The sequence below is a fragment of the Chanos chanos genome, chromosome 5, assembly GCF_902362185.1.
Source record: "Chanos chanos chromosome 5, fChaCha1.1, whole genome shotgun sequence".
NCBI classification, from domain to species: Eukaryota; Metazoa; Chordata; class Actinopteri; order Gonorynchiformes; family Chanidae; genus Chanos; species Chanos chanos.
In genome coordinates this window covers 6,451,832-6,473,763 of record NC_044499.1, presented here as the reverse complement: position 1 = coordinate 6,473,763, position 21,932 = coordinate 6,451,832, and the positions used below count along the sequence as shown (strand labels likewise).

At 39.4% G+C, this 21,932-nt stretch overlaps 1 protein-coding gene across 1 annotated transcript in view; it reads left to right on the top strand.

Moving 5' to 3' along the window:
* The window catches only part of astn1 (astrotactin 1), a 163,258-nt gene that overhangs the window by 14,675 nt on the left and 126,651 nt on the right, over window positions 1-21,932 (top strand). The window contains exon 2 of the mRNA XM_030773550.1: window positions 16,909-17,096. Coding sequence (XP_030629410.1) covers window positions 16,909-17,096 — 188 coding nt within the window. The remainder of the gene's footprint in view (window positions 1-16,908; window positions 17,097-21,932) is intronic.

Genomic DNA, 21,932 nt, shown 5'->3' with positions numbered 1-21,932 from the left:
TGTGTGTATATATCAGCTCTGTCAGTGCACATTTGAATTCACTACCTGATGTCCTGGTGTTACGGAGAGTAATCTTGGCAGGAGTGCACACTCTGTCAGAAGGTTAAATCCATAACCATAGATCTTTGTACATCAGGCAATTATACCTCCTCAACCCTTCTGCTTACGAGGCTGAGCTTGGACAGTCACTGAGCCAGGAGACATAAGGGATTTTTGAAATTAGGAGAAGGAATTGTATTAAAACCATATGGTACAGCTGTACCGGATGTCGGTGTTGGTGTTGCTATACATAGTAGCTAATGTGTACATAAGTACTAGTATTTATATTTTTTCTCTTCAGTATCTGAGATCATTTGTTTTTTCCTTCGGTGATGTTGTGCTGCACGGCTAGTCCACATTTCGAACGCGTGTTGAAACAGCGTCAAAAAGTTTACAGTAATGCGATCACTGCCATCATCATCATCATCATCATCATCATATCTCTGCATAACAGATTTCACTGTCAGCACTTATCATTAGATTTAAAAACAAACACTCTTTTTGGCAGCCATATGTGGCGACAGATGTCACCCTCCAGCCCCCGAGGAGGAAGACGGACGACCTGTCTACATAACTGAAGCTGAGAAATTGTAGTTTGGCGGGGAGGGGGGGGGGGTGGGTGGCATAGACTGAACATTTACATTCTCTGCATGTCCTTCATCCAAGATTCATTCCTTGGAAGAATGTTCTAGAAGCACTGATGCAAGCCTCCTCAGTGAGAAGGTAGCAAGCATTTCTTAAGGTAAGAGAGCTGGATATGTATGGCAGAAGAAGTGGATATGTCTGAGAGCTTCTGCTGGATTTGGAGAGAGAATTTATTCACTGGAAAGGACAGCATCCTTGTCTTTCAAACAGCCTGAAAATTTTTAGTGCTTCAGTAAACATTTTTGTCATTTCAAAGTCTTCAGAAAAGATCTACCAGTTATCTCACAAAAAAGATCCATAAAGCCCTGTTTTATGCTTGGAGACCGAACTGTGATGTATGTTAATCTCCGATTTGTCACAGTTCTTACATACAAAGTTAAATTTAGCCATCAGACTAATTACACGTGATATCTTGAACTTCTGGCTGGCTTGCATTGTGAGAGTATAGGGTTTCCCATGAGGCACTTCCATATGTGGTGACTAAACGCTGTACTGAGTAAATACTGTTTATATAGGAAAGGAATCTGTGAATGTTTCTGTAGCTTAAAAATGAACTTCAGACCTTCACACATTTTTGGTACATATGCTATGCAGCATTGTACCAAAATGTTGTACCAATGTTGAACAAGAACATATAGTTCTCATTTAAGGCAAACTGCCTGTACTCTACCACATTCAAATGGAAACATGCAATTCCCTAAGCTATTTTCTTACATAACACGGTAAACTATTCAAAGATCAGTCACCCATGCCAACCTCTTGTTGACAGGCATATTTTCGTGAAATTTAAGTTCCTATAATAGAGTACTGATTGTATGCTGATAACTCATCAACTCATTTCCTCTAAGTGCCTGCCAAGATGAAAAAAATGTTTGTTCTGACACTTTAAATTTCAGTTTTGTGATTTACATATTTGTTTAAAACAGAAAAAAAACCTGAGTAAGTATTGCTTTTCTGAATAGTGCTCCTGCATCTTTAGAAATGTTCAGTGCTACTCAGCACCTTGAGGATCTTTCGACAGCTGATTAGCTTAAAAGCATTACTTTTAAAACTGTCTGATAAGTGCTTAAGCTTGCTTTATTAGATGATGATGTGTCGTCAGCTGATTTGCCTAAAAGCACAATTCATTGACTCATAAATTGACATCTAAAACAGTGCAAATGTTCTTTCACAACTAATATAGTTCCAGACAAAAGAGTTGAGATAGCTATAAAAGAACAGCACAGTCTTAATTGTTCTGTTCTGCAATAAATGCACTTTTTTTTTTCTTGCAAAGTTTTAAGGTTTTAGCACTTTCCATGCATTGCCTTACTGATATGGTTAATTTATTTCCCTTATGCAAATACTAAATCAGTAAGCACAAAAACATTTGTTTTTAATTAACCAACTACTGAAAGTTTAATCACACCAACAAAATGACCTTAAATGCTCTAGGAAATGCGGCTTATGAAACTGTTACTCAAAAGTTTAAAATAAAAGAAAAACCTGAGTTACTGTCTCAATCCGAAAGTGCAACGTTGACTTTGAAGTGTAGAAGAAAAAAAAGAAAGGAAAAAAAAGAAGAATTTGAATATTGTTCAAACTACTGTCGTTTTCTTCACGACAGAGAATCCAGATCCAGAGGACATATATTTTTAGGAGGGGAAATCATCGATTTGTATTTATTTATTTATTTATTTATTTATTTATTTTTACAAAGTGACTCACAGCCTTAAAGAAATATCTTCTCTCCTCCATTAAGGGAGAGTCAACTCCTAGGAGACCCCTCAGGCTTGGAGCAGCATCAATAATGGAACCGAGTGGCTAATCTTATCTGCACATCTGGATCCCTTATTAGGCTAAATGAACCCTGCAAATCTGAAGTCCTATCTCAAAATGGAGGATCAAATGATTAAAAAAAAAGCAGTCTTCGCTTAAACAAACCCACCAATGAGAGGAAACCGCTTGCTCAGAGTTGCACAGTTAAGGCTCGAGCATATCATTTGGGGGGGGGGGGGGGGGATAAAGGAATAAAAGATTTGTGAAATGAATTAACCATAATCCTTGTTAACTCTAATTACACGTTTGAGAAACTAAATGGAATGGCCGGTGGAAAAATTCTCTGTGGTTCTATGTTCAGTTGTGTTCCCATGCTGTGATAGAGATGTTTAGATTCTTTGAGTATTTTCTGGAACTAACACATGTAATGTAGTTATGATCATTGTATATCTACAAAAGACTCAAAGATACATTGTCACATTGCATTTTTGTAGTGTTATGATCTTAGGTTTTGTGGTGACTTCCTTTAGGTTCAGCATTGATAAAAAAAGTCTGGCAGTTTTTCACAGAGCCGACTATCAGAACTAATTGGACATGCACAGTAGGCCTGCTGTTCTCTACATAGCCATAAATGATAAAATAAAATATATCACAGTCCTTTAGAGTTGTTAAACTCCAGTGGTTTCCTCTGGACTGCATTTTCTATGTCAAAGTGACTCCCCCCCCCCCCCCCCTTTATGTTAAACCACTCGTGTTTAACAGGGTACATTTTCAATTTGCTTAATATCAAAATGTTACAGTCGGACAAATTTAATCTAACCTTCATCTAAATTCTAATTTCTACAGCATTTTTCTCCATTAAGTTATGATGTGTAGATAATGACAGAGTGATAATCTACATTTGTAAGAGTTTAGACAGAAAAGCAGGCATATACACAGATCTGGGGTGATTAATGGTGTCGAGGTAGGATGGAGTGTTCATGTACCCTCTGAAAACACTTTGATTTCAAAACATGGTAGATGCATGTAAAACATGTAATTGCCTTCTGATATGAGGAAGTAAGGAAGCAAAAAAAAAAAAAAAACCCAGACTAAAATAAAAAATTCATGACACTTTTATTCTTACTTTAACATAAATCTTTAACAACTTGCCCTCTCCAATGAGAAAAAAACTATGTTTTCAAAAATGTCCTAGTCCCTCTCTCTCTCTCTCTCTCTCTCTCTCTCTCTCTCTCCTTTATTTTTGTTTTGGCTTTAATGTGATTCTGGTATTTTTGCTCCTCGCATAAAAATAGAAACATTCCTTATGCAATTAATTTGTTCCAATTCATTAACAGTAATACATTTGCATTAAATGTTAATCTGTTTTGTTCATGACCACACACACACTCATTTAAAAGAGCTTATGGTCTTTCTCCTTTTTGTATTTTGACACACTTCTCCACTGGGAGTAGCACTTTGAGTGCACGTCACCCAGCTCGTGTTGGAGTTTTAATGTCCTCTGTGTTTTAATTGCCCACTTACATAATTGTTTTATTAGCCCTTGCTGAAAATAGTTGCCTGTTGAGTTGTGAGTTGAAGACGAGACATGTACTGGCTCCTCTGGAGAGTCAGGCTAGTAAATATTAGGTTAATTGAGCAGGTTCCATTAGCGCTTAGGACTCAGGGCTGTCATTCCTCACCATTAACATAAATTAGGATTACACTGGGTTTTGGAATGGTGGAGAGGACAGGCACGAGAATTTCTATGTGCGTGTGTGTGTGTCTGAGAGGGAGAGGGAGAGAGAGAGAGACAGACAGTAGTATGACCTTAAAGTTCTTGCAGTACGACCGGAGAGAATTAAGTGCAAACTGCATTTGATTTGGTCCTATGTGACAGTATAAGTGTGTGTGTGTGTGTGTGTGTGTGTGAGAGAGAGAGAGAGAGTGGGGGACAGAGAGAGAGAGAGAGAGAGAGAGTGAGCAAGTTTCACGTAGTGACAGTAGTGCACTAATGAACTGCTCTGAAGCTGTGTATTTTGAACTCTAAATAGAAAGAGCAGATTAGAAGTTCATCTCTGTACCCTGGGTGACACTAAAAAACTCATTCTAACCCATTTATGGATCACTAGGGAGGCCACTGGTCCCCACTCATTTACTTATCTGGAGCCTGTGAATTAGTATGTAACAAACACACGGTATTTTTGATTGAGTGTATTTAACTGATGTCTGGTTTAGTTTTTTCTTTCAGTTTAAACACAACCTAGAAATACGCCAGATTTAAAGCCCTCCGACAGAGCAGGATATCAACCCATTTACTTTAAACACCAGATTTTCTTCCTCGTCTTCCAGAAGTGCTTTACATGCCTAATCTCAAGATTAAACCCTCGGCTTGATTCAGAATCTGTACATAGTCTGCTCCTGATCATCACTCAGAAGTTGCTTTGAAATCATTCATAAGACAAAACAGTGGATTTCTCAGTGGATTTATCTGCTGGTTAGTTAAGTTGTTTAAGCTTTTCTGCACTGAATTCCAGAGAAGCACAAGTGTAGTGGTAATTGTATAGTCATCCATGGGTGTTGTTTGGCATAATGACTCCTGCTGGGATAGTGCATGAGGTATATTGTAATTAGCAATGCAGATTAAACCTATTTCTACCTGCCTTCCCACTGAGTGGCACCGTGAGGTGCAGTGAATTACCATTCTGCCTCAGCTCCCTGCTCTCCCAAACACAAATTAATGTGGAGCTTTTGAGTGCACTGTGAACACAGTGTATGGTGAATTGAAGCATCTCTTGTCAGTGATATTTCTGTGGAGAGCTTGTCTGCTCATGTTACTCAAATACATAAATTGTCCATTGTGTGTGTGTGTGTGTGTAGAGTGCTCCCTTAATGCAAGTTAGTAGCATTTCTCTTCCTCTGATGTGTATGTTTCAACACGAATAACCGTGACAAGTGCACAAACGCAACATGTGTTTTCCTAACAGCAATTCTTCGCCATTTGGTCAAACAAATGTGTGATTTTTTAGATTTACAGTGAACTTTACTCTCTCTAACCTGGGTTTCAAGATGTAATTGGAAATAGAAAGAAAAATTGTGCTTTACTGCAGCAGATATTATCAGAGCCAATCTAACATGCAAATGTGAAGAGGTATGAAAGAGCTTTGTCAGTAGCACGTAGCCATGCAAAGTAAATTAGGCATTCTACCTGATTCTGGTTTAATGATTGTATGAATTGTTACGCTGACACTATGGCTTTAAACCTTGGTAACTGAAAACATTGTTTGTAGTATTTTCATATAAAACCGCATCCATGATGATGTGAAACCAAAAGAAGCAGATACAGCAGCCTCTGAAAGACAAAGCACAGAATTACAACCATGTCACATACTGACATTTTCCCACAGAAAACTGTCAAAATGTTAATGTTTGTCTGCACGTCAGCATTTGACGTCTGTTTCGGAAGACCAAATAGCAACATAATGTAGCAAATTTCGTTAGCGTTACCTCGAATGCCAACCGCTGAAACTATGCGTTTGATAAGTTATGATAAGTTTTGGGGTCTGTGTCTGAGAGCCTGGAACAAGCTGTGGGTGATGTTGGTTTAGTGATTGTCACACCAAAGAAACAACACTGTTGTGTATTTTTCACATGGGACTCCTGAGCTGAAAAAAACATCTGGAGTATTTGCATAAATGATAGCTAACTTGCTCGGTAGGTGAATAAAATTAATCATTGCTGACGAATGAATCTTACAAGCCAACCATACTAGAGACAAAAAACAAAAACAGTTGTAATCTTCGCTTCTTTGAAACATATAGTAAAGCTAGACTTTCACATACTCATATTTAGAACAGCTTTCTTTACTCTGCTGTAGTCAGTGGTGCTTCAAATCCCCATTTCACGTACGAGATTAATATAGAAAATTGCTTTTGACTCTAATGTAAGCAGTGCATTTGTTTGCCGGTGTTGTGAGCTTGATAAATGTCTTTTTGTTATTTCAGCTGCATTTGAAATTCAGAGAACATTACAGGCGTGCTTGGCTCTTTTCGATGAAAAGAATCGTGGGCTTCGCCACGGGTCCCTGGAATGTTATGTGCCACTCAGTAAATGTCAGGGTAATATTTTCCAGCCAGCAGGTGGGAGTTTTCCTAACCAGCTCCGCAAACCATTCTCTCAGATCACCCAGTGACCTGCTCCTGGTCCCTAGTCTTAGTGTCACACAGCAGGTGGCAGTTGAATGTGGCAAGCTGAAATGGACATTACTTACTGACTTTCCATTACTCTCTCAGAGGTTTTCAAGCTAGAAACGACTGCGGATACCCGGAGGCCTGATCCATATGTTCCTGTTTGTAGTTTAAAGAAATTGTGTATACATTTCATTGAAAAGGGCGATGTTGCATGGCTTGTCATACTCTGACCCCATATCGTATACCTCTTTTGTTCATTCCTGGACAGTGGATTGCAGAAATATCCAATAAACACACAAGAATGGAATAAAAAAAAAATGGAAGAAAATATAAGCTGTCGAATGTCCTCATGAGAAGTCATCCAGTTTTATGAGGTAACAATAAAACAAAAAACAAAACAAAACAAACAACAACAAAAAAAACAAACAAACACACACACAAAACTATAAATGACTAACTTTCAATAAACAGCACGGCAAATAAATAGAAGATTGAAACTGATATCAGTTTTTTTTTTAAAGTTACAGGATAGGCAGTCTCCTTCCCAGAGCTACAGAAAGAGGACAAGACTTTGAATCAGGAATATCAAAACATGAAGGAGGATATATTGTGTCACAGAAATATATATTAAGAGTGCCCTTATTTTTTGATAAACTCTTTGGTCTCTCACCAAATAAATCACTGACTCTTTTGACTTCTGCCCTTGACTTTTTGATTGGTGTCCCTACTTAGCAGAACTGTGTAAAAGAAATCCAGTAGAGCAATTTCACTCATTCCTGTGTACTGAAAGGCTAACGAGAGACTGGGAGAGAGAGAGAGAGAGAGAGAGAAGAAACCCTGTCGTTTTTCTTTCTTCACAACCACTTATAAATCTTTTTTTTTTTTTCCTCATCGCTGCCTGTAAGATAGGCAGGTACTGATATACCTGTTTCTTCTGGCCAAGCAATTTGGGAAAATTACCCCCAATTTTCTCCTTAAGCCATGATTGTCTTAAAAAAAAAGAGAGACTCTGAGAGAAACTGAGTCAGGCGGCATCAGACGTGTTCTTTTTCAGACATTTCACTCTTTGTAAGATCACTGCCTCTCTGCAGTTGTCTTCCGGGGTGGTTCGCTTTCAAACTGCGTCGAAAGAAACTGCAGGAAGAGATAAAAACGAATCTTTATTTTTCAGGATGTGTTGGAATAATCCTACCGTTAATGCTCATCCGTTATGTTGTAAGCATTCGTGAATAAGAGGAAAATGAAGTATCTCAAGCTGTGCACAACTCACATCAACCCCCCCCCCCCCCGGCCAGTGAAAGAGAATCACCTGGTAGGTTGTCATTTTCCACCTTTCCTGATATCTATTACTGCATCCATCAAACCATTTATGAAGAATGCACTGGGATATGTACGCACAAATGTTACATTTGGGACACACAGGAACTTTTGTTTAAAATGCTCAAAATCCGCATCATCACCGTTTCCAGTTCCATGAGAACCAGCCCTACAGAATGAAACATACCTTTCCTTAACGTTTCACTGTCCCTGACTCAAATTCCTCCTTTTTTTTCTCTAGCTTAGCCTTCCTCTCTGTCCCTTGTGTCTGATTTGATCTGGTGCTATTATTAGACTCTAACGAAGGCCTTTGGCGCAAGAGCATACTTTCTCTGAGGCTTTCTCTCTCTCTCTCTCTCTCTCTCTCTCTCTTTCTCTCTCTCTCTCTCTCTCTCTCTCTCTCTCTCTCTTTGTGCTTATTTTTACCTGTCTTTACTTCACACTGACTTGTGGTCTAGCTGTAGGAGAAACATCACAATGGGAGGATTATGGTATACAAGAAACATCCAACCATAGAAATCCTACCTAATCCTGCGTGATGACCTTCATTTTGAATCCATGGGTAGTGGTGTTAGGGGTATGGGCTAAACCATAGTTTATACCTTTGTGTTTTGAGTTGGTATGCATCGTTAGATGAGCCGAGAACAGTAGTCATATGATTGTATGTATACCCCATGGAGGGGATTTGCTATATGGTAAACGAAAAAAAAATTTGTGTCATGAATGATGCACATATATATGTCCCAGACAGTTCTGAGCCGACGACGGAACTACCCTGAAAACTGCCCTGAAAACCCCTCATAAATTTCCCCTGTAGCGCAGGCAAAATAAACCGCCTTGCTTGCGGGTGACTAGCTTGTTTTTTTGCCCCCCTGCTGGCTCTGGCAAGGGCAAAAAAAAAAAAAAAAGCCTGCTTGGCATGCAGGTGGCTTTATTTGCTTTGTAAAAGTTACCAAATTACTTTTTAGTTTCCTTTTAAGATTATCCAGCAAAAAGTCTGCACCTTTTCTGCCAGGGCTTAGAGTTGAAAGCGACGTCCTGAGATTAGCTTCTTGCTATGTATGATCAATGGAGGGAGCATACTCGCACATGACTGAGGATACTAGCGATTGGCCTCTGTCCTACTGAGTCAGGGGCTGCTGATAAGTCCATTGTCGGCGTTTCTGTGTGCGCCTCGGCGATAAGACTTAGTTGCTACACGTGCTGTGCTCTTCAGCAGTAGGAAGGTTATGTCTGCTTGTTCAGCTTCATTGTGTTAGCTTCATTCGGTCGATTGAAGCTGTAAAGGTGTCAACCAGTTTCTCTATGCAGATGATGCGTGTAGTATGCAGATTACAACGCTGACCTACTCACGATTGAGATTTTGTGGTTAAATACGCCCTAATGAATATGGAGTTTTGACTTTTTCTCTGTCTGTATTCATAAATGTTCCAATTATCAAAATTAAAAAAAAAAAAAAAAGAGGAAATTGTTTCAGAAATGGAATTAATGAAAAGCAGGCACTCTGAAGGTCAGCACATCCTAATTTCAGTCAACAGTGGATGAAATCAATAAAGAAATACAATTAATAATCTTAAAAACTAGCAGTAAAGGTGCATTGCTAATTACAAATCAGCAGATTGCCTTTGGGAAGGGAGTGGTGTTATTCAGAGCTGAAATTGTAATAACAGTACAGCATGATTTTGTAGGTAAAAATCAGCTTAAACTTAGACTTCTTTGCATCCACTAAGTAGCGTAATAGCTGTACAAACTCTGTTCCTCTTTTCTCCCTCTTGGATACTTTGTCAGATTTCATACAGCGACAGAGAAAAGAAAAGACTCTTCCATCGCATGTGACTGAAGCCAGAAGCATTTTTTGCGGTCAACAATAACTTCCTTCTTTTCTAAATGCCGTTCAAAGGCTAAAAGTATATCAGGTTTGGAATTCAGACTGAGATTGTACAGGAACAAAAAAAAAAGAAAAGTAAACTGAGTTCAGGTGAATTTGAAGTGTTTGTGTTGATCTGACTGCATGTGGGTGCTATTAAGTACAAAGTGTGTCTGAGAAAAAAACAGCTGAGATTGAAGGCTGAGGAAGATTTTTTTGTGTGCAACATTTCAAAGCTTTTCTCCAATGAGAAAATGGTCATTCAGCCTAACAATTGTGAAAATACTGAGGTACAGTGGAGAAGTGCACATGAGCTTGCTTACATCACGCCTCACACACAGCACGAGCGCACACACACACACGCACACGCACGCACACACACGCACACGCACGCACACACACATGCCGTAGCGCTAGGAGGACTTCATTGATTTTTAATTTGAAAGAATAGTAATTCACCACATACTCACAGCTCTAGTTAGAGGTGTTCAAGAAAGAAAGAAAAAAAACAAACAAAAAAAAAACGTTTTTGTCTCCTCTGGGAGATTAAAGTAGATGCTTTCATTTAAATGTGACATTTGCGAGTGGTAGACATTTCTTGTTTGCCTATTTCAGTGTGGAGTGCCATGGAATAATGCATTGGTTCTCTGTGACTGAGTGAACCGCTATGTTCTTCACTGTTAATGGGTCCGCTTACAGGCTCATGAAAGAGTACCCAGTGGTTGAAACATGGTTTACTATTCTAACGTTCTATACCTGTTCATTTTTAAACCATTGTACTGAACCATGTATCTGACATGAACCCGAGAAATAGACGAGTGACCTTTTAACCTTGAAGTCACATTTTCTTCCGCCCTCTTAACTGTTCTCTAAACCTAATCACCACACATGAAATATTAAACATGGTTTTAAACCCTCAAATTACTATTTGTTCACCATGTCTCTTAATGTTCAAAATGTTGGATGGTTTGTTAAAAGAAGGCTGACTTTGATTGATTGCACAATCTCAGGTTCTTATTCATGGGGAAAATTGACACCATTAGAGGAAATATACCTTGAAACGGGCCTTTGGAGGTAAACTTTGATTTCTACCCACAATGTCTCTCTGTCAGGATGTTCATCTTCCTCTCTTGGAAATGCTAAAGTGTTCCAGACACTAAATATCATCTGTTTACCTTTGCATCCTGATTCAGAAATATGTATGTGTGTGTCTGTGCATGTGTTTGAGAGAGAGGAAGAGAGTAGAAAGTTCACAAAAACAAATGAATTAGTTTTGCTTACTTTTTTAAAATTCGGTACTTGGTAACTAGGAAACGCTTATATGCATTTGTCCTTGTTCCTGACAGATATTGACTTTCATTGTATTTTCATTGACACACTTTTAGATCCTCATTTTCATATGTATCCGTTTTGTTTTTGTTTTTTTCCACTGCAGACATAAAGAGTAGCTGATATCCTGCTTTGAACATAAGGGCACTTTTATACCAATTACTGTTGTTCTGTTCAACATCTGTCTTTTCTTCTGGAATCATTTTCCACTGTGGTGAAAAAAAAAAAATCTTTCTGCTTTCATTACCAAAACAATTTCTCAATCAGTTTTGTACTTTGGCTATGGAATGTTAGGACTTCTTTTGTATAATGCTGATCATTTTTATTGCTCAGAGGGACCTGCAAGCCATTCATCATGATAAAAAAAAAAATGAATACCACAAGCTCCTGTAGTCATCTTAGTGTTTTCACTGAAAGCCAGCAAAGACCCCCCCCCCCCCCCCCCCCCCCCCGCTCCCTCAAGCCCCCCCTTGTTGCTTTGTAAAAATTCAGAACTCCCCAAAGTGTCATCAACACCAAAGTCAGACCACACAATGTGAGCCATTTGCTGTTTACTCAAGCAGAGGTGTGTTAGAGGACTGTGCCTTGATTGTCCTCTCATTGGCCTATTAGAGATGCTGTTGCCGTGATTACGTAACTTCGAATTGAAATTAAAACACCTCTTTGCTAAATTTTCAGAATTTTCAAAACATTTTTTAAGCTCAGTATCTTTTGTTTGCAAGCTGATATCCTTAGCATACAGAGTGTGAAAATTCTTCAGGGGTTGTGATAGGAAACGCGTCCGAGTCAGTTTAAAAGGTAAGTAAAAAAAAAAGAAAAGAAAAAAGAAACATGTATGCTACTCTGACCCTTTTATGAATTTCAGCCAAATCCTTTCCATGCTGGATGCTTTGACCACACTGATAGACATTATCTTTTGTTGCTGTTTTGGACAAACATCAGACTTTTGATATGCCAATCATATTGTATGTGCTCTGAAATACAAGGCAGTCGACTTTTTATGGTGTTAAAAAATATATAAATATATGATCGGCAATTTGGAAAATGAGCTAATTTCAACCCTGTTGTTGTTTTTTTTTTTTTCTTTTCCCCTTTGACTGTCGGAGGCAGGTGGTTTAGAAAGGCTCTGTGTTGCCAGCAGCAGAAATGTATATTTGAATCCCTTGCTTTGTGTAAGCACACACACTCACAGAGAGGAGGAGGGCTCTGCATCAGGATGTGAGAGGAATAGCACTAGCTTTTAAATCTCTCTCTCTCTCTCTTTCTCCCTTTCTCTCTCTCTCTCTCTCTCTCTCTTTCCACCTTTCTCTCTCTCTCTCTCTCTCTCTCTCTCTTTTTCCCCCTTTCTCTCTCTCTCTCTCTCTCTCTCTCTTTCTCTCTTTCCCCCTCCGCCTTTGCTTTGAGACAGGTCTCTCTGGAGACTGAGCGACTGATTTACAGAGAAGGTCTCTGGAATATGACTCTTGTAATGCATGTTATTGCTCTGAGAGATTTCTCTCGAGGGCCAGGTGTTTTTGCCACGTGCAGTACATGCGGCCACTAAACTGAATCCTGATAAATGTCAGCAGTGGCTACTGTTCGACCCTAAGAACTACTCCTGGTCATAACCCTTCCTTATAAAATAAAACAGAAGAATCAGTACTTTTATTTGACTAATTGTAATCAAAACAGAATTGCTTCATTCTGCTTACCCCGTCACTGAGATGGTTGCTGACTGAAACAAAGAAGTAGGATTGCTTGGTTAGTTACTGCGTAAGAGAATGCAAGATGGAATTATTGTGGAGCTATGTTATTCTGTGAATACTTTTGTGCAAAGTATAATCAGAATAATGAAGGACGATGCAACATTGGTGATGTCATAAGATGATGTCATAAGACAAGGCCAAGGAGCTATTTTGGGATCAAAAACTCAAAAGCCTTTGGAAAATACTGAGTGACCCCTCAAGCTACATCAGAGAATTTTGGTTATTTTGATGGTGAAAAGCATGCTTGTCCTTGAGAATGCCCTTACTGTTTGGAGACTGCTCACAGGGTAAGGCCTGTGTGTTCATGGTGTGAGCAGGTTCACTCTGTAGGCTTCATATCGATGTTCACTAGCAGGTGCCACGCCTGCATCCTTCACCCAGTCACCATATTTATCCCGACTGACGCAGCTCTCCGATACCACTGCGGTCAGGTGATAGAACCCAATCAACCTTGAAGGATCAGCCAGTGAAATATAGATCAAAAAACAATACACAACTTAAAAAGGACCCAAGGGGAGAACCCCCCCCCCACACACACACACACACAAAAAAAAAAAAAAAAAAAATGGAAAACTGTTTTTTTTTTTTTTTTTTAAGCAGATCTTCTATGCCCCTTTGAAGATTTGTAAGTGTTCTATAGTAGCTGTTTTTATACATGACTGCTAGAGAAAATACATGAGTGTGTCAGATAGAACAAAGATGTTTTGATCATACTAACTGACATTACTTATCTCCCTAGTTTCCACTGTATATTCTGGGAGAACAAGAGCCTATGTACTCCTTTTTTCAAAGCTGTTAAATAAGTATTTATAGTGTTTGAATAGCTGGGCTCTGCTCCAGTACTTTCACATGGCTTTCTTGGCTTGTGTTTCATTAGATCAGGACGGAACTGGTTGAAGCTATTGAAGCTAGTGAACAGACTTCATGTGGAAACCTTACAACCTTACAAAGTCTTCATCAGAACCAAAGTTTATCTTTTTCATAAAAAAAGCAAGGTTACAAAGGCAAACAAGCAAAGAATCAGTCAAATGCTTCAACTGCTTATTTGACCAGATGTCTCAGACTGTTTAGTCTTGAACAATGTGTCTCATGTAGGCTTTTACAAACCTCTCTAAAATGCTGTCTAAAAGTTTCAAATCCGTTTTTGTGTCCTTGGTGAAGATCCTCACTAATATTACTCCTTCAACTAGTTAGGTGTACCAGTCACTACAAAAGTATGAGTCTGTATTTGAAAAGATTTTTCTAGGCAACCTGGATCTACAGTATGTGGTTTCAAAGAGGGACTTGAAGAGTTCTCATGCCAGAGAGACAGATGTGAATTCTGCTAGATTATTGTAGTGAGAACATTTTGTATGTTTCAGCTATTAGTGAAATAATTCTCCCTAAAATGGATTAAATAAAGCATTTAGGCTCTGAAAAAATATGTTGTCGAAAGTAATTTGTTAAATTAGTTGTGACATTAAAGCGTGCTTTGGTAATTGTTCATCTTGATATTTCGTTGTTGGTTAGTGCATTTTTTGTGCATTTAATTACATTAATTAATGTTTTATGCTGAACAAGACCCAGGGGAATGTGTCGTCACATTAGACAGATTGCGTGTATGTACCGTGTGTTAGTCTAATCTGACGTTTTTAGTCAAATAGCTCTCATTTCATTTGGAAACAAGGATGACAGCTGTTTAGTTACATTTAATGTTGTAAAAAAAAATCACAACACAAAGAAATCACTCTTTGAGGCATTTGTCGATCAAAATTAAAATGACAGACAGAATGAGTTTTATTTTTTATGTGTGATAAGCAGGCAGTCGCTTTGCTGTAGAATGCTCTTAAGTTACTCTGGTGAAGCCTTCTTTAAAGTATACCTCTTTCAGTTCTCTTTGTCTCAGGCTAATGCACCATACAAGATTGCACTCTCTTTGTAATATATCTACGTAACCTGTCTAGTTAATGTCTTGGTCTCTAACTCTCTCAGCTAATCAAATTCTTTATCATATTTATCGGAGAGGGGTACTTAGGTTAATCCACATGCATAAGTGATCCACTACAATAGCTCACAAAAAGCAATGTGACTCAGATCAAGTCAAAAGATTCATAATAACCTGCTTGTATGTCTTTACACTCTACGTTCCTGCAATTAGCAACCTCGTTTCTCTCATCAATGATGAATCCATTTTGAATTCTTCAAATGTATGTAACAACAAGTCAACAAGAACAATATAAATGTTCCTTATACCTCTCAGCCTTTCAGACTCGTGTTGGAAATAGCACGTGAATAAATGGATGATTCACATAATTTTCGCTTTCCACTTCTCAATTTCACACACACACACACACACACACACACACACGTATATATATATATGTATATATATATATACACACACACACACACACACACATACGAATATATATATATATATTAGGGATGTGCAGAGAGCCTAGTATTTGTATTTAAATAAAAGCTGAAATAGGCGTAACAGTGCTATTTTTGATTTTATTACATTTCTAAATTTAGGATATTAAAGTGTTAATATAAGTGTTGTTCAATAAGCTGTTATAATAATATGAACACTTAAATGTAATCATGGTTTATGGTTTTCATAAACCCAGCAATAAACAAATATAACCATAAGCATCACTGAAAAGAAAATCATTTTAAAAGTAGCATTCAGTTCCTAATCCACACTCAAGCCAATAAACTAAAATCTAAACTAATAAATGCCTATGTGAACATTGTGAACTCCACCACCACCCGCCCTGATTGGAGGGCGAAACCGTGTGACACACAGGCTGACTGAGCTGTGAGCACAGCGTGTGGGTGAACTAGCTAGTAACTACACTGCCAGAGCTAGCGTAGGCTAATCTCCTACATGGAGCATCTTGTGAAGTTATACTTTAGCACAGGTTTCACAAATAACAAAATGCTTAATCTTTTGGTACATCAGCACCACATTATCATACATATCAGGACTTTGAAAAGATTGTGCAAGAAACTGTATCTATTCCAAAGAAAGAACAACACGGACTTGGGGGAATTTGCCGCGAGAATAAAGTCATAATTTTACAAGAAAAAAAGGCATAATATTTACAAGAATAAAGCTGTAATTTTACAAAGAAAAAGTCATAATATTACGAAAATAAAGTCATAACATGTTGTTTCAGAGGGGAAATATCAGAAGAGTAGTCTGTTGTTTGTGTTAAAATGAGGAATGTGGAGCATCTTGTGAAGTTATACTTAATATATCACTGTGTTGTTTTGTAATTTGCCCACTTGGCTGACACCTACTGCACGCCTGGCTGGCCTAGAAGGGGTCTCCTCTCTCTGTGGTCCTTCTCAAGATTTCTCCTATTTTTCCCTAGCGTCTGGGTTTTTTGAGGAGTTTTTTCTTGCCCGCTATGAGGATCAAGTCAGGGGGTGCCACCCTGCTCTGTTTGTTGTAATCCTGTGGGAATGTAAAGCCCTTTGAGACTGTAAACAGTGATATTGGGCTTTAAATAAACTTAAACTTGAAACTTGAAACTTATAGGTTTCACGAATAACAAAATTCTTAATCTTTTGGCACATCAGCACCACATGAGCCTCAGCTCTTCTCAAATTACGACTTTATTCTCACAACATTACTACCTTATTCTCGAAACCTCAGAATTTTTTTCCCTCTGTGTGGCCCTAACACTCTGTAGTAATGAGGAACACCAGCTATTTGACATTTTTTTCCTCCCGAAAACAAATAATTTTTTAAAATATTTGAATGAAATAAATATTCATAAAAACCCACTATTTGTGCCTTGCCAAATACTGTGTCCAGATCCGGTTCCACCCCTAATACACACACACACACACACACACACACACACACACACACACATATATATGTCTTTGCATCTCACATCTTCTATCCATATTTCTATATTTCTATATATATTTATATGTTTTTAAATTTATTTGGGAACTCAGCTTGGAAGCTGACGTTTATTGTTTTCATCGACAAATACCCCAACTTTAATTGCATCTGCATCTTTCGTGTCTTTTATTCTCACAGAAATTTCCGGAAACTCTGAGGACATTCCTTTGGTGCGCTGGAGGCAGCAGTGGTTGGAGAATGGTACGTTGCTTTTCCACATCCACCATCAGGATGGGAGTCCCAACCTGCCTGGCCTGGCTGCCACAGACTACCCTGCCAGTGACTCAGCGGAGGAGGAGCTGCGTATCCTGCATATATCCGTCATGGTACTGGGCTTTTTACCCCCCTTCACTGGGCTGAACAAGGGCGATGAGGTGATAGACAGAGAAAAGAGCAGGGAAGTGGGTTAGTTAGAGAAGAGAGGTGATTTGACTGAAGGTGCAGAGTGGATTGGGGAGAACCAAAGATTGTTTTTAAATCGGTTTGAGTACTCTGACTGAAGTGCAGTCTGCAACGCTGTTAGTACATCAGCATTATGTCACAGGACCAGCTGAAGCAGGGGCGGGGGGGGGGGGGGGGGGGGGGGGTTGTGGGGGGGGGTATAAAGTCATACAGACAAATCTTTTATGTCACTGTGTTTTAAGTTTGTGCTGAATGTTGATTGGTTATGTATCCTTAAATCCTGTAAATGCTACCAGTTTGCTCTTAATTGACAGATTATTTCTGTTTACATGAGAAATCATAACAGTGTTACTGAGGTTAATGTTCTAACACATTCTTACTATAATTCCTAACGAGGACTTATAGAATTAAATTGCGCTTCCAAGCTTGGCGACCCGAAAAGGAAATGTTTAGTCCCTTTATCTGTTTTTGTTAACTTGTGAGTCTTCTAAACATCCTTTCCGCTGTTCAAGGGCAAATTCAACTGAAGGACAGATTTTTGGTGATGTGTGCAATGGAATGCAACTGTACAAGGGAGGTGCCAGACGGAGTGAATAGGAGTATATATTTATAAACCCGAAAACAGAAAAAAAAGGGAGAAAGAGGAGAAAGGGTAGGAGTGGAGATGATAAAGGAAAAAAATGACTCTGCCTGAGCTGATCTCAACTTTTGGGAGGGTTTCACAGTGATACAGCTGTAATTATTAGTTGGAGGTAGAGAATTTGTGATGATTCTGTTCGGGGCATTTCTTAATTAAAGGGAAGTGTTGTGGTTTTTATCTTTACTGACGTTCCTGTGGCAGATGCTGCATTAATTGCCGTCAGTTGCTTGTTGGAGGCGTTTGGTGTATTATCAGCCCAAAAACTCAGCTGGAGTGATTAGAGACCGATATCAACAGGAAAACGATTCTCTCGGCTGACTTTTCTTGTGAGACATCCACAGATGATTTCTTAGGATCTGAGGGAGATTGTGAGCTCCCTATCTCAAATGCAGACTCCGACATTGATTTTACAACAAAGAAGACAATTATTGGCTATTCCAAACAGGGAATACACACACAGAAAGTTGGCAGATGACACAGTCAAGTCGTGTTCCATTCTCAAAGCATTACGTCTGTCCAACCAGAAGGGCAAGGCAGTTTTTACCATCTCAAACCCTAGAATATTGCTTTTCCTGTCTTTTCTTCATAGCATATTCATCACTGTTGTCAAGGGGTTGACTTAAGTCTTTTAGTAGCAGAATGCCTCTGGTTCATTTGAACATGAAAATCGAAACATATAGTTAAAACCTGAAACACATTTAGAAACCTTTTAAATTGTTGAGAACGAAAAACAAAAGTGCTTTGATATCATTTGCATAGCCTGTCTTTCTTAATACAACTCAATCTGGTAAATCACTTATCAAAGATTTTCGTGAGTACTTAAGACTGGACATCTCATTACTTTGCATATTTAGGGATTTTTTTTTTTTAAACAGCTGCTTTGGACCGAAATGAAACAAAAGAGTGATACTATATTTCTTTCTGAGCTATGTGTCTGTGTGTGTGTGTCCGTTTGTCCTTTGGTATGCTTTTACATTCTTTCCCCTTACATTTACCAGTGTACAATTCAAAGGCAAAGAAGTTCAGATTACAATGTGATTGATCATTTCTATTTCAGAGGTCTGAATAATACAGCACATAGCTGGTCGTTTGTATGTGCTATGATGCTTACTGAATGTAAAATTATCAAATGACCTTGAGTTCCCCCATTCCATGTCTCTCTTGAGGACAAAAAAAAAGAGAACATATTGAACATTATTCAAATTCACAAGTTGTGAGGAGGAGGAGGAGGAGGGGGGGGGGGCAGTATTCTCACATTTTCTTTTATTTACTTTTCTTTCTAACCTTGGTGATTTTCAACAAACCATTTTTTTTCTCTCTCTCTCTCTCATATAATCCCCTATTGAACTCTCTCATGTCTTCTTTTTGTTCATTGTCTGTCTTTTTCTTTGCTCAGAGCAGCAAGAACAATTTGAGCAAGTATTATTGCGAGGTGGGAAAGATTAGCGTTGACGATATGACGACTGGCTCCAGTGACAGATGGTGCCCGCCCTGTAGCCTGTCCCAGCTACAGCTTGAGTCACGGCCGGAGGGCCGGTTCAGTAAATCCAGCGCCTCCACAAAATCGTGTTGCTTCCCTGCGTGCCTTGTGGTGATCCTAGCCTCCTCAGAGACGGCATTGCCCTCTTAGACACCTGTCACCAATCCATACTTATTGTTAGCCGTACGCAACAGACACTGGGCAGCCGGGGCTAAAGTCGCTAGGCTGTCTCCTTACGCTGTGGCATGCCAGGGATTGTTCATCGGTGTCCTAGCGCGCTCACCATGATACAATTTAGAGCACGTGGATGGGTAAGCAGGAACCAAATGTGCCTTGAAAGAAGGCCAGCGGCAGTATGACATTATAATAATGGGGGAACATTTTTAACCGTCTCCTGCAGCTGCAGTCTTTGCAAAAAAGGGCACATCGTGAATTGAAAATATGCTTCCATTGCAGCCAGTTTACTGGCAATTTTGTGAGTAATGCAAAAAGACAAAAAAAACCCAAACACACACACACACACACACACACACACAAGGTTGAGGTTGCTCAGACGGGTCCTAAAAATGACCAGTGTCCTTGAGTATGTTGTTTGCAGATGACCATAATGGATGAATGCAAGTGTAATCTTTGTATGACAGCAGGTGAGCCGCAGCGAATGAACAACTGACCTGAGCTTTTCAGCAGGACGCTTCTTTTTTTTTTTTTCTTTTTTTCTTTTTTTTTTTCTTTCTTTCCTCCATCCTTTTAGGCTCTCAGGGGGTCTTCACTCTTCAGTGATTTATTTTTACCTCCTTTTGCACCCCCTTTTGCACCCTCTCTTTCTCTGTGGTGGGTGATTTCTCCGGGGAGATATGCTAGCCTACCCCTACAGCCAACCATTTGCAACCTGCAATTTGCACCCCTCAGCAAGCTCTTACAGCCGGCCTCTGCCTTAGGAGCGCTGTTTCTTCCATTTACTAGCCAATACCGCACCACTCCCTGGAGTTTTTTTTTCTCTCTCTCTCTCTCCCTGTGGAGACCTACCTCAGCTTCTCAATGCCCTTGTAGGTTGGATGTTTTTTTGTTTTTTTTTTTTTTTCTTATGCAGTCTGGGGAGAGAAGCCTGCACATATATCCTGATCTCATGGCTTTTGTTTCTATAAGAGAATGCTTGACCATATATAACAGGGCTGTCAGAAGCCAGTCCTGCAGGGCCGTGGTCCTGTTGCTTTTCTTCTCAACCGACTACACGAGGTCTGTGATGAAGCCTGTTTTCCGGGTTTAAAAGAAAAGAGCATGCAATTAAGATGTGCAAGACCTTCGCCCTGCAGAACTGGATTCTGACACCCACATGAGGTCACCGTACCAGAAAAGGAGTCACGGAGGAACTCACTGTTGTTTGAGCGGTCATCAGAGACGACATGAGATATATATAAATGGAGGACCAAGAGCAAACTGAAAAATGCGTAGTACGACTGTACAAGAACCCCTTCATGAGAACCCAAACGGTCTTGCTGATCTCCACCATCACTTTGGACACTCTTACTTTAGTGGAGAGACTCAAGAGATTAGATCTATTAGATGTATTTGTAGTGTTAAATTAGGTTGCGTATGATCAAAGGGTCTCAATATCTGTCTTCTTTGGGAAAAGCAATTTGAATGTACGAGTTTATTAGCTACTGTGTGTGTGTGTGTGTGTGTGTGTGTGTGTGTGTGTGTGGCTAATTAATTCACTAAATGAATCCTACTGATTTGGTTTAAACAGAGAGACACCAGTGCTGTGTGCATCGAGGTTGATTCTCATAGTCTGCGTTCCCTGCGGCTGATGCAGTAATCTGTTCCCTGGATTAATGTCTCAGACATGTCTCTTGCGTTCGACTGAACTAATAAATCTGGACTTTACGGTGTGATTAAAGTCTTTCTTTGTTTTGTGTTTTTTTTTTTTTTTTTCTTACCACCTATAAAATGGCACGTTGAATCGCGTGCTGTTGTAGCATTTAAAAAAAAAAAATACTCTGGCGTTCCTCCTCTCCAGGAGCAGAGTAGTGGTTATCGTTTCCCTCTGCGGGGAATTGGAGAGGGGATCGGGATCGGCGTGAAACCGACAGGGCAGCACCGAGGAGATGGACCTTAAAGGCAGCAGAGGCAATAAAGTAAAAATCAATTCTTCCCTTATTGGCTAATGGCCAATAGGATGGAGGGTGAGTTGACAAACATTCTTTCAGGTAGAAGTACACGGGGAGTTACTTAGAATGCTATTTCGGACTTTCCTGTTAGTTCTATTCTTTATGCTTAAAAACGATCCGGACCGTTTTTTTAGCCAACAGTAGACTGGGTTCCATGTGAGGTCTCGCAGATGTTCTGTGTCTCAGAACGCTGACCTTCCTGAAAAAACAATTTTCAAGCATTCTGTGCTGCGATTTCAGCCCATTCTTTTGTTGACTTTCGCTTTCTGGCGAACACCTGCGAGGCTGGGCCCAGAACCCAGGTTTAAACAATCTGGGAACCAAAGCCCATTTATAAACCAGTAGCAGTGGAGATCCAAAGTTCTGCTCTGTTAGCAGCCGTAAGAGGAAAGTGATACATCTTTGGACTGGTCTTTTTTTCCCATGGGCCCTTGGAGGCATGAATGTGACCAATGGTTTAGAATGTTGGAAA